Source organism: Schistocerca serialis, chromosome 10 (genome assembly GCF_023864345.2).
Source record: "Schistocerca serialis cubense isolate TAMUIC-IGC-003099 chromosome 10, iqSchSeri2.2, whole genome shotgun sequence".
In the NCBI taxonomy this organism is placed as follows: domain Eukaryota; kingdom Metazoa; phylum Arthropoda; class Insecta; order Orthoptera; family Acrididae; genus Schistocerca; species Schistocerca serialis.
In genome coordinates this window covers 34,295,626-34,309,551 of record NC_064647.1, presented here as the reverse complement: position 1 = coordinate 34,309,551, position 13,926 = coordinate 34,295,626, and the positions used below count along the sequence as shown (strand labels likewise).

General features: G+C 43.9%; 2 protein-coding genes across 2 annotated transcripts in view; one reads left to right on the top strand and one right to left on the bottom strand.

Annotated features, from left to right (window-relative positions):
• LOC126424769 (esterase FE4-like) overlaps positions 1-13,926 on the top strand; it is a 298,792-nt gene that overhangs the window by 64,585 nt on the left and 220,281 nt on the right. The gene's annotated exons all lie outside the window — the stretch shown is intronic.
• The window catches only part of LOC126424765 (esterase FE4-like), a 107,572-nt gene that overhangs the window by 40,091 nt on the left and 53,555 nt on the right, over positions 1-13,926 (bottom strand). Inside the window, exon 6 of the mRNA XM_050087516.1 lies at positions 337-511. Within this exon, the coding sequence (XP_049943473.1) occupies positions 337-511 (175 nt within the window). The remainder of the gene's footprint in view (positions 1-336; positions 512-13,926) is intronic.

The following is a 13,926-nucleotide window of genomic DNA, read 5'->3' as shown; positions in this document are numbered from 1 at the left end:
TAGCCTTGTGTGTAATTGTCAGCCGTTTATGGTCCCCAATTTCTTTTGTATTTTTTATGCGCAACACCAGTGATAAAGAGGAAAGTACCAGTGAAACGTGCATGCAGACATCATATCTCAACTTAAAGACAGAAAGAAATGTAAAAAACATTTGCATTGGTGATGTTTTAAATGACTAAAACTAAATGTGTACAATCAAAAAAATGCATTTCATTAGTTGTGTATGTATTACCAGTATTAATACATGATAGGGCTTCAGAATACACCACAAGGCACGTCCTATACACTGCCGCATTCATGTCACATGTATGCTCCTTAGCAGCCCACAGTACTGACCTGCAGCGAAGACTGAGCCTTCGTGAGTGCCAACTCCCGTGATAAGGGGCACAGGGTGGAAGTCTCCAGAGCGCAGTAGCTGCGCTGGGTCTCTGGGGAAGAAGGCCCCACCGTCTGCGTCAGCTGGCTCGACCACTGTGCCAACAAATGGGAACAGCACGCCCCGGGCCTTATCCTGCAACAACAGACAACTGTCAGGAGGTGTAGCCAAGCCCTATGTAAGCAGGGACATGACCTTGGCTGCTCGATGTTCTGCCTTAACTTTGTTTTTTTAGACTCTTTCAAACTAGCCAACAGGGAAAATTTAAAGTCCTCAAAAAACGTTTTGCGCTGCACTCACGACTTGGTTCATATGGTTTAAATGGCTGAGCACTATGGGACTCAACATCTTAGGTCATCAGTCCCCTAGAACTTAGAACTAGTTAAACCTAACTAACCGAAGGACATCACACACATCCATGCCCGAGGCAGGATTCGAACCTGCGACCATAGCAGTCCCGCGGTTCCGGACTGCAGCGCCTAGAACCGCACGACCACCACACTCACGACTTGCACAGTTTTACAGTTTCTGGTTTCGGCTTCAGAGCCATCTCACTCAATACTCTTTTGACAACATAAATTTGAAAGTAAAGGCAAATATGCAGTGCAGGCAATAGTAAACCTGTTTCTCAGTGCAGTTTAGGAGACACCGCCGTGTCTTCCATTGTGAAATGGCCTGAGTACATTGATCAGTCTGTGAACCTGCCCTGATGAGTCGTTTCGAGACTAGACTGGGTGCAAACTGTCACTTTTAGACAGTAAGGGATGCCAGCTTGGAAGGACCCACTTACAACCTGGCCACTTATTTAACAGTGCTTCTTAACCCATACATTGGCAAGCATGAACAACACATCTCCAATTAGGTGCATTTTATTCTGGAGCTGGCTATACTTCTAAGTTTCGACTTGGTATTTGTATGCACACGAGTCAGTCTGGAAGAGATTTGAAGTTTCATTATTGAAAAACTGGATGGGTAGATTGTAAAGCGGTGTTTTGTCATCCACGTGTGTGTCTCATTTGATGGCAACATTTTTTAACGTAACGATGAAGTGGCTTGTGGTACTCCTTTCCCACCTGCAGTTGCCAATTTATTCCTGGACGACTTCGAGGACAGGGTACTGAACGCTTCAGCTTTGCAAAAAACGTGCTTCTGGAGATATGATCAGAATACATCTTTTGCCTGGTCTCTTGAATGTAAAGCTCTTAAGCGACTTTTGAACCGTTTCAACTGTCTTCATACCAGTATTAAATTTACCATAGAGGTCGAAAGCGAGAGGAGGCACACAAAATGTATGTGGTACTCTGGGACGTAAGTTTTCACCGATGAGTATATGCAGGAAACATGGTGGGCCTCTGGAATATAGCGTTCACTGATAGGTATCTACAAGCTAATAGTTCTCATCCAGTGTACCAATAAAATAGCTTCCACAGGACTCTGAACTTTTGACAAGGACAGTTGAACCCAGGCGCTTGCACATTTGACATCGATGTTTAAGGAAAATAGATGCCCTGACTAGTGGATTCGTCAGGCTATAGAATTTTGACAATACCTAGGAGCATAGATCTGTGGCCTTTATTCCTTATGCTGAGGCATTTCATTTAAGATTGGAAGGACATTAAGGAGCGTCAACATTAAGAGTGTGTTTCGGTCACCTTCCAAGTTTACGATACTACTCGAATTTGTCAAAGATAATTTTGGACTTAGGAGGGCTTGCATGTACAAAATTATTTCGTGTCTGTGTGGGAGGACATACATTAGCCATTCGATTTGCACGATTCAGGACATGTGCATGGAATATGCAGTCATACAAGACTGCAACAGCTTGAAGAATAGGTGGTAACGCAACGTTGTTTAAACGAGGGACTTGTAGTGAAATTTGACCAGACTCCAACAGTTGCCAGTACTTCCAGATATAAGAGTAGCATTTATAAAGAGGTAAGTGGAATTAGGTTAACTGGTAACCTAATTAACAGACAGAAAGGTTTTCTTCTTGGCAGGAAATGTAGCCCTGTCCTATCTCGCAATAAAACATAATGCTATTTGGTGCAGATGGCCCAATACTTGAAGACAGTCTTTGAGAGCGATGTACAGTTGATCCCAGTGTTCTAGTAAGGGCAGTGCCACCATCCCAGTCTCAGGGAGCAGCAACTCTTGTGGGAGATGCATGCAACGTGTACAGTATGGAAACCAATACAGGATGACGATTTGCACCCTTAGCATCAGTTTTCAGTGACACTCAACAGATGCATCGTTCTCTTGAACATGGCAGACACATTGATCGCAGAAATATAGATTCATATTGATTACAGAATATGACAGCAAACCTGGGGAGATTGATAAGTACACAACCATCTGCACATGATGAATTCGGCCTCTAGGTGTCCATTACAAATAATGGTACAAGTCGCCAACACAGTGTAAAACAAAGATGATGGGAAAGGTAACACTTGGAATGGAACCTGTCTGTGGAATCAGATTGTATTCATCCAAGAGTGCAGGATATTTCTTCATTCTGATGGTCAGTGTAGAAGAGCTTGGGTTGCCAGGTATCAAAGCATCATATACAGGTATTAGATACAACACATCGTTTTTGAGGGTAATTCCAGACCTGTGCAGTATCGAGAAGGGAGCCTCGAAACTACTGCTCAGGTTTACTGGACATTGGGCGATGGAGTTTCATCTTCCATGGCGATTATGTAGTAGCACATCGTGCCCACCTTGTGTACACTTTTCTTCAGAAGGCAGGAATCAACCAGATGGCATTCCCTATGGAACTGAATTCGTTGACATGAATCCGATTGAATAAGCTTGGTATCTGTTGCAAATTGCAATGCATCATCACAGGCACCCTTCTCGCACACTGCATAACCTCTTGATGGCAAAGAGTGCATTTGGCTTGAGCATCACCGTCTCGACCACCTCGTGGGCAGGAAAGATCCAGGCACGTTACCAAGCACAAGGTGGAGAAACATCGCATCGCATTTCATAGAGCGTCAGATTTGCACTGAAGCTATTGTAACGTATGTGTGGCATAAAAACGAGTAGTAGTAGGTGTAAATCCAATGCCTCGAAACAATATGGAAACACTATATGACATGTACGTTTAATACAAGTACTCCCTCTCTCACACAGACACACACAAAACACACACACACACACAGACTCACACTCACATAATCTATCACAACTGAAAATGGGCTTCCTATAGCTATCATTTAAGCACTGAACAGTAACTAACGGTTCATCAAGGAAGTGATAAAAAACCGAACAGGTGTGTGCCTTCTGCTTATAGATTCCAAGTGCTAATGAGGGTGTTAGCTCATTTCTATAATCATTGTTCCTTCCAAATCACGACACAATTTATGAATATTATTTCGATCTAACATCACAGTAACGTGCAAGTTTACGTTGCTAGACATTCAGCAAGCAGCGATCCTTGGAACAGCACTCATCGACTCTCATCCTGCCTGCATCTGTAACCTGATGGAATGCAAAGACAATGCAGTTATGAGGGGCATTCAATAACTAATGCAACTCATTTTTTTGTCAGTCAGTTTCAGTAAAAATGCGGAATTTGTTGTGGAACATCGTGGAATATTGCCCACTTAAGTTCTTTTAGTTTCATGATGTTCCAATAGTTGGCGGAATGCACATGACCTTTAAATTGTCGTCTCTAACGGAGGTGCATTCGGAACAGAGAGTTATTATTGAGTTTCTGCTGGCACAAAAGCATAGCAGAATATCTACAGATAACTGGCAGTGAACAAAAGCAAGCTAACTCGTCGAGTGAGGCGTCTGTCATCACCTCAACAAGATCGTGAAAAACTGTGCAATATCTCACGTGCAGGCCGGACGCACTCAGCTGTAACTCGTGCAACTTTGGAACGTGTGGACACTCTCCTTCGAGGTAATGGACGGATCACAATCAAACAGCTCGCTGCTGGATTGGACGCCTGTGTTGTTAGTGATGACACACTCGTCCACCTGTTGAGGTACTTAAAGATGCGCGCTCGCTTGTAATGGCTTGTGCATTACGAGGCTTATAGTGACAATTTTTTGCCAAACATCGTCACATACTGTCGTGTCCTGACATAGGTGGGAGAGGGAGAAAAGGGGTTACTGGTCAGTCTGCGGTCCCGAGCGGTACAGAGCAAAAGGCAGGAGGACAATTCACAGTGTAGGCATTTGATTGTTTTCTTCTATCTGAGCTAACACTGGTACAGGCGTTTACTAGAAATGCAGGTGGTGAGACTTGGTAGGGAACTCGTTGTGGAGACTCTTGGACAAACATGGTTTTCAAATCGTTTTTTATTCCAGACAGGACTAACTAATACACTGGAGGCCACTTCTAGGGTTAGAAAAAGCATCAATAACACTGTTACAACAGAAGCCAGTGCAGAACCAGGAGTGGATGCTAACCACAGTAGCAAACACTAGCACCGTCTTAAGGCAACAACTTAGTTGCAAAACAAAACATACTGAATGTGACACTGTTCACTGAGGCACTCCAAGTGAGAGAGCAGACTTACGCGGAGCTGGACCGAGGCTGGAGTCGTCGGACGCGGATTCGGCGCCCAGATCGTCTGACTGAGAACTCCGCCAAAATGCGGAATCTAGGCGTTTTAAAGAGTCAAGTGGGGGCACTGTTTTTCCCGCTTAAAGCCAGTCAGCAAATCCTGCAGGTCTCTTACAGACGCTTGCCAATCACGGTTTAGTTAGGTCCCCCTCTACTGCTCCTAAGGCGGGGATGTTAATGCAGCTGCAGTAACTAAGTCCGTACTTGGTATCAACATTGTTCAGCTGAAAGCTAAACGTAAGTGCTCTGCCAAATAAGGTTTGCAATATTAGCCCCACCCCTCGGGCTCCCCGGATTAGGGACTGCTAGGTCAACAGCTTTTTGGCGATGTCGCTCTATTTCTAACCCATGTGAGCCTACTGACGTTGCTGTTCTCACGGCTGGTATCCAGCTGCCTTTTGGTTACAAAGTTCTGCGGTGGCAACGTACCATAGCGTCTAGACGACATATGAAGTTACATTTTAATTCCCTGAACAGCAACTAGCGCCCAGGGAGCGCGTTTCGGGGCGTCTGCATTTTCGCAAGGCTCTCCCCTAACTGTTTACTTCAAGTAACAATATCTCCCCTAGTTTCGTCTGCCCTCAGCATCGTCTCTGATTCTGTGCCTTGGAGCGCCTGTCCTCCTTTCTCACAGCTTCAAGATAACACTACAGCAGCAAGGAATAATCAGTATATTACAATACGATGAAACAAGGGTTCATCACTTCGAACCTGAAACGAAACATCAACCCATGGACTCTTGCCACCCCACCTCTCCTACGGGGAGAAGTTCAAAGCCACACCCTCAGCTGGTAAAGTGATGGCGACCGTCTTGTGGGACTCTGAAGGGTTTATTCTGTTTGATGCTTCCCTCATGATGGAACAGTCCACTCTGAAGTGTGTCGTGCAACTCTAAGGAAGCTGAAGAAATGACTTCAGCGTGTTTGTCACCACAAGACTGCAAACGAATTTCTCTTTCTCCATGAGAATGACGCAAGGCCTCGCGCATGTCTGTGCACCAGACAGGAGCTCACAAAACTTCATTGGACTGTTCTTCCTAATTCACCCTGTCGCCCAGATTTTTCTTCATCCGACTTCCATCTGTTTGGCCCAACGAAGGTCGACTCCGAGGGAAGCAGTACGTGGGTGATGGAAGTCATTAATGAAGCAAGTTGACTCCAACGTCCACCAGTGGAGTGGTACCATATAGGCATACATGCCCTTCCAGTGAGGTGTCGTAAGGTCGTTGAACTGAATGGATATTATGTTGAAAAATAGGGTTTTGTAGCCAAAAAGTGAGGAATAATATGGTGTATTGGAATCCCGAATAAAACCAACCTGCTTCGAAGAAACAAAAATGTGTTGCATTATTTATTTAACGCTCCTCGTATTAGTACTGTTTTGTGACTGCAGGTCAATAAACAGACTCTGGTACATCAGAATAACCATGGTCCAGTAATTTAATCAACAGGTTACAACAAGATGACGGTCATACAACGTGGCACAGCACCAGGCAGAAGTGACAAAGAAATAACCTGGTTTGGGTGGAAGTAATTCAGAAAGAAGTTTGAAGACAAACACATATAGAATTAGGAGAAAAAAGGAATTGATGTACAATACCGCATGTGTTCTCGAAACAAGAGATTTAAAGTTCAGTTTCACAATGAATGATCGAAATACTGGGCTCTCAGTACACGACCTTTAACGGGGCACTAACTTTTCCATACATCTACATCTACATTTATACTCCGCAAGCCACCCAACGGTGTGTGGCGGAGGGCACTTTACGTGCCACTGTAATTACCTCCCTTTTCTGTTCCACTCGCATATGGTTCGCGGGAAAAACGACTGTCTGAAAGCCTCCGCGCGCGCTCGAATCTCTCCAATTTTACATTCGTGATCTCCTCGGGAGGTATAAGTTGGAGGAAGCAATATATTCTATACCTCATCGAGAAACGCACCCTCTCGAATCCTGACGAGCAAGCTACACCACGATGCAGAGCGCCTCTCTTGCAGAGTCTGCCACTTGAGTTTGCTAAACATCTCCGTAACGCTATCACGGTTACCAAATAACTCTGTGACGAAATGCGCCGCTCTTCTTTGGATCTTCTCTATCTCCTCCGTCAACCCGATCTGGTATGGATCCCACACTGATGAGCAATACTCAAGTATATGTCGAACGAATGTTTTGTAAGCCACCTCCTTTGTTGATGGACTACATTTTTTAAGGACTCTCCCAATGAAACTTAACCTGGTACCCGCCTTACCAACAATTAATTTTATGTGATCATTCCACTTCAAATCGTTCAGCACGCATACTCCCAGATATTTTACAGAAGTAACTGCTACCAGTGTTTGTTCCGCTATCATATAATCATACAATAAAGGATCCTTCTTTCTATGTATTCGCAATACATTACATTTGTCTATGTTAAGTGTCAGTTGCCACTCCCTGCACCAAGTGCCTATCCGCTGCAGATCTTCCTGCATTTCGCTGCAGTTTTCTAATGCTGCAACTTCTCTGTATACTACAGCATCATCCGCGAAAAGCCGCATGGAACTTCCGAGACTATCTACTAGGTCATTTATATATATATATATAGTGAAAAGAAACGGTCCCATAACACTCCCCTGTGGCACGCCAGAGGTTACCTTAACGTCTGTAGACGTCTCTCCATTGATAACAACATGCTGTGTTCTGTTTGCTAAACACTTTTCAATCCAGCCACACAGCTGGTCTGATATTCCGTAGGCTCTTACTTTGTTTATCAGGCGACAGTGCGGAACTGTACCGAACGCCTTCCAGAAGTCAAGGAAAATAGCATCCACCTGGGAGCCTGTATCTAATATTTTCTGGGTCTCATGAACAAATAAAGCGAGTTGGGTCTCACACGATCGCTGTTTCCGGAATCCATGTTGATTCCTACAGAGTAGATTCTGGGTTTCCAAAAACGACATGATACACAGGATGATAAATTTGACTCTATAACATCACGGACTGAAACGATAATATAGGTCCCTGTAATGAGTTTTCATTCAATGATTTTTGAGCAACGCACGAGTTTCCACTTCTCCAACGCTAATGATGGAGTATCGTCACCCTACAGGGGCGAAGTAAGCACTTCACTTAAGCTTCACCACGGTAAGCAATTGAAATGATATCGCCAGATTCTTTCAGCATTCTTTCTTTCAGCAGAATCTCCCCAGCAGCATACATTCTTTGGAAGTTATTACATGGCATATCCCTATCAGAGTGCAGTAGACATGCAGAACTGGTACTAGAATGGCGAATGCTATCTGAAACAAAGACGGCATCGCGGCTACTAACCTGTAAGGGCTATCCATTAGTTTAAAGACCTACACTGACTCCCCATAGACGCGAAATTTACCGGGCTAAACACAAACAACGATAAACACGAACGGCAGTAATGCACTCTGGTGGGTATTGCACTCGTCACAGAGAATTGCAACTCTAGCCATTTACATACCCTCTGACGGTATGTACATGTTCCAAGTTACATTCACAGCTGGCTACGTCTTCTGAGAGATTCACTATTCTTGAAAGACAGCGCATGTATTTTAAGGGAAAGCAGTTACTTTTACCTCTAACTTTGGCTTCTTGAAAGCGCATTTCATTCAAATAATTATAAGCCACGTTTGCAGACTAAATCAGCTGGCACTGGAACACTATTTAAGGTAGCACTCTCTTAATTAATATCTTAATCCGGTCTTCTGCGAGAAATAATAATATTTAAAGTGAACTTTTCACACATGTTTGATCTTAGACAGATTAAAACTGTTTGCCGTACCGAGACTCGAACTCGGGACCTTTGCCTTTTGCAGGCAAGTGCTCTGCTATCTGTTTTTTTAAGCATTTATTTAAGGAAAAATGTTACACATTCGAAATACATACTGACTAAACGTACTAACCAAGCACACATGTTATACATGACATGATTAAATCAAAAACATTTTGTTCATTGCAATTATGCTGATGTTAAAGAAATACAACAGAAGATTCTGTCACTGACTAAATTACGAGAAAGAATTAATTTGAATATCTAGAAAAGTTTTTGAAAGACATTCGAACTTCTTCAAACATGCATAAATAAAAAACTTCACTTTGAATTCCATGTGCTTCAATCTTTACAGAAGCATAAATAGCAATTTATGAAGGATATCAGAAAGTCTATCTGAGCTTACCGAGCGCAACTCAGAAGCCGTCCTCACAGCTTTAATTGCGCCAGTACCTCGTTTCCTGCTTTCCAAACTTCACAGAAGCTTTCCTGCAGACGAGAGCCGAGGTACTGCCGGAAGTAAAGCTGCGAGGAGCGGTTGTGAGTCGTGCTTGGGTGGCTCATATGGTAGAACACTTGCCCATAAAAGGCAAAGGTCTCGAATTCGAGTGTCAGTCCGGCACAGTTTTAATCTACCAGGAAGTTTCATATCAGCGCACAGTCGGCTGCAAAGTGAAAAATTTCATTCTCTTGTAGGGAGTGCTTTCTTTAAACGTAGCTGATACAGACAGAGGGCAGTTGTTGCTAGCTTTCTTAGGAATTAGAGGTGCGTGGTATCGCCGTCTGTAAACGCTTTTTATTAAAGCTTTTACCCTGAGAACTGGTAAGCCGTGTTGGCTTGTGATACCAGGGAGTCGTTGTATTTGTTTGTGGAATAAACATGTGTGTAAGTGACACTGTTTCTCTACACTGATATCAATCAAAAATACAAACTGCTGATTCTGTATTGAAGAACATCTTCTACGGAACATCCTCAGTTATTGCTTGCCATTGACTAATATGAAACGTCAGTGCCACCAGTTATCGACTTTGTACTGCTCTCTCACGAAAGAGAACTGAACTCTAACGCACGGATAGATGGCTATTGACGTATACGGATGATGGACACGTTGACCCTGACATTCTGTTTTCTAATGGTGAATTATCCTGCCGTAAAAGCAACATCTGGTAATAATTCATGATAGGAAAATTGAGCTGGACATAAGAAGCACACTGGCATAGACAAATAGGGCATTCCTAGCCGAAAGAAGTCAACTACTGGCAAGTGTAGGCAAAGATTTGGAAAAAAAATCACGGAAAGTCTACGCTCTGAACACGGCACTATAAGGAAGCGATTCATGAACTATGAGAAACCCGGAAAGGAAGAGTGTTTAATCGTTTGAGACGTTGCTCAAAATGAAGCGGACACTCTTGGGCAGCAGGACAGTTCTTGACAAAGTTCCAACAGATAAACGTAGTTCTGTGCTGGTGCGCCAGTCGAAGTGACAACGCGGCATACTGCCAATAAATAAATATCGCGTGACTTGGGTCTCCCATCGGGTAGACCGTTAGCAAGTCTTTCGATTTGACTCCACTTCGGCTACTTGCGCGTCGATGGGGATGAGCGGAGAAAATCTCCGACCCAGGCGGGAATCGAACTCAGACCTTTAGGAATGACATTCTGCAACGCTAACCACTCAGCTACCAGGGGTGGACCTGCCAATGTAATATACATATGGGTACGAGGCGAGCATTGCCACACAACCTCAGGCCGAGGCAAGCAGAAATGGATACCTGTAATTAAATGTTTCCCTGAGACATTTAAGTCTCCTTTTATTATCTACAATAATGATCGAAGCAGACGAAATGAATTAAAATTTGTGCTGCGGCCGTCACTCGACCCTGGCTCTTCTTCCTTACTAGGCACAAATGCTAACCATGCACGAACTACCTACGCTGAGTGCCCTCCCCAACACAAACTTCATTTTTCCCTTAAGGCTTATCTCACTAGGGGTAAGATAGATACTGCCCACAGGAAAATTAAAGAGACCTTTGGAGAAAAGAGAACCACGTGTATGAATATCAAGAGCTCAGATGGAAACCCAGATCGAAGCAAAGAAGGGAAAGCAGAAAGGTGGAAGGAGTATATACACGGTCTATACAAGGGTGATGTACTTGAGGACAATATTATGGAAATGGAAGAGGATGTAGATGAAGATGAAATGGGAAATACGATACTGCGTAAAACGTTTGGTAGAGCACTGAAAGACCTGAGTCGAAACAAGGCCCCAGGAGTAGACAACATTCCATTAGAACTACTGACGGCCTTGGGAGAGCCAGTCCTGACAAAACTCTACCATCTGGTGAGCAAGATGTATGAGACAGGCGAAATACCCCCCGGACTTCAAGAAGAATATAATAATTCCAGTCCCAAAGAAAGCAGGTACTGACAGATGTGAAAATTGCCGAACAATCAGTTTAATAAGTCACGGATGCAAAATACTAACGCCAGTTCTTTACAGACGAATGGAAAATCTGGTAGAAGCCAACCTCGGGGAAGATCAGTTAGGATTCCGTAGAAATATTGGAATACGTGAGGCAATACTGACCCTACGACTTATCTTAGAAGCTAGATTAAGGAAAGACAAACCTACGTTTCTTGCATTTGTAGACTTAGAGAAAGCTTTTGACAATGTTGACTGGAATACTCTCTTTCAGATTCTAAAGGTGGCAGGGGTAAAATACAGGGAGCGAAAGGCTATTTACAATTTGTACAGAAACCAGATGGCAGTTATAAGAGTCGAGGGGCATGGAAGAGAGGTAGTGGTTGAGAAGGGATTGAGACAGGGTTTTAGTCTATCACCGATGTTATTCAATCTGTATACTGAGCAAGCAGTAAAAGAAAGAAAGAAAAATTCGGATTAGGAATTAAAATCCAAGGAGAAGAAATAAAAACTTTGAGGTTCGCCGATGACATTGTAATTCTGTCAGAGACAGCAAAGGACTTAGAAGAGCAGTTGAACGGAATGGACAGTGTCTTGAAAGGAGGATATAAGATGAACATCAACAAAAGCAAAACGAGGATAATGGAATGTAGTCGAATTAAGTTGGGTGATGCTGAGGGAATTAGATTAGGAAATGTGATACTTAAAGGAGTTTTGCTATTTGGGGAGCAAAATAACTGATGATGGTCGAAGTAGAGAGGATGTAAAATGTAGACTGGCAATGGCAAGGAAAGCGTTTCTGAAGAAGAGAAATTTGTTAACATCGAGCATAGATTTAAGTGTCAGGAAGTCGTTTCTGAAAGCATTTGTGTGGAGTGTAGCCATGTATGGAAATGAAACATGGACGATAACTAGTTTGGACAAGAAAAGAATAGAAGCTTTCGAAATGTGGTGCTACAGAAGAATGCTGAAGATCAGATGTGTAGATTATATAACTAATGAGGAGGTATTGAGTAGGATTGGGGAGAAGTTTGTGGCACAACTTGACTAGAAGAAGGGATCGTTTGGTAGGACATGTTCTGAGGCATCAAGGGATCACAAATTTAGCATTGGAGGGCAGTGTGGAGGGTAAAAGTCGTAGAGGGTCACCAAGAGATGAATACACTAAACAGACGCAGAAAGATGTAGGTTGCAGTAGGTACTAGGAGATGAAGAAGCTTGCACAGGATAGAGTAGCATGGAGAGCTGCATCAGACCAGTCTCAGGACTGAAGACCACAATAACAACAACATTGTCATGAATTGAAGTTTGTGGTGGGAGGGCACTCAGGTAGTTCGTGCATCAATATCGACCATGGTACTGTGGTGGTGTAATGCTTATCATTTCTGCCTAGCAAGCAATAAGACCCGGGTTCGAGTGCCGGCCGCGGTTCAAATTTTAATTCATTTTGTCTGCTTCGATCATTATCATAGAAACGGATACGTTACCGTGCTACATAAGAAACCAGTACGTACCTTCAACCCCAGAGCGTCACTGTAGAATCAAACACAGAAGAAAGAACAGAGCTCTGCGACGCAGAACACTTATCTCGTAATTATAGTGGCTAGGCGAGAAGCCTCCAGGCAAATGAGCTCATACATCCATAACCACCGCCTCCTAGACGTGACGGCCTTTTTCTTTAAAAAAAAAAAAAAGAAGTTTTCGGAACCCAAATACCCAATCAGTCATGCAGCCATTCTGTCTCTGTCACTAGGACCAGACAGAATGACAGTGTATTGTGGTTTGTGAAGCCATGGCATGCTGACCGATGATGGCCTGTCTGCTATGTGCTTGCTGATACCAATACAGAGAGGCGTCCAACCTGATGCATACCACAGCAGTAGTCTGCTGGTACTGTCTACTGACCCACGACACATGGGAAAACTGACGTGCGTCCAGCTCTCTTCCACTAGGGGTCGTCGTGCATCATCTGCAAACCGCCATCTCCACACCGACCAGACGTGTTGCAATCAAGGGACCTCCTGGATGACTCTTGAGCATCTGCTGTGGTCTTGATCGGAGGATGACCTGGTCCTAGTCTCCATGGTAGCTGACATCCTAGCTGACAGCCAGCAGTGTCCACCAGAGCGCATGACAGGCTGCCCTTGAGAGTACTGAGCCACTCTGTACTGTCAGATGATCGGCGGGCAATGCCTTCTCATCTGTACATTGCCACTGGCATAGCTCATGGCCATGGCACTGATCTGTGGAGCGACATCACGACTCACTGCTTCATGGCACGCTCATGTACACATGGTCACCGACCACCCCTCTTAAGACATTCGAAACTCCATACAATTTGTACGATAAATAAATGTTATTGCAGAAACCAATGGGTCACTGACGCTTCGGGGCGTGAATTGCACCGTTTGTGCCCAGTCGAAGCTCAGCCCCTCTTCACTACGTGACCCCAGCTCCCTGTCTTGCTACACCTTAAGACTTCAGGGGCAGTGAATCTATACGAACACCGTTGACTGTCGTCTAGCTATACCAGCAGATTTTGGGGTGGTGATTGAACCTTTCTTTTGTTGACAGCTTTTGAGTGTGTATGTTTATCTGGTTTGGCACATGTCAGATTGCAGGGACATCATTAGCACCCTCAAGGTGTCATTTGGTAAACCACAACGAACGTTAGGGAAACTTATTTAAAAGCAGTTTGGTATAAGTTTTGTAACTTGTCAGAGCATAAATTGCCATGTACTAGGGCTGTGCTGTTCAAATGTAGTAGTTGTAGAC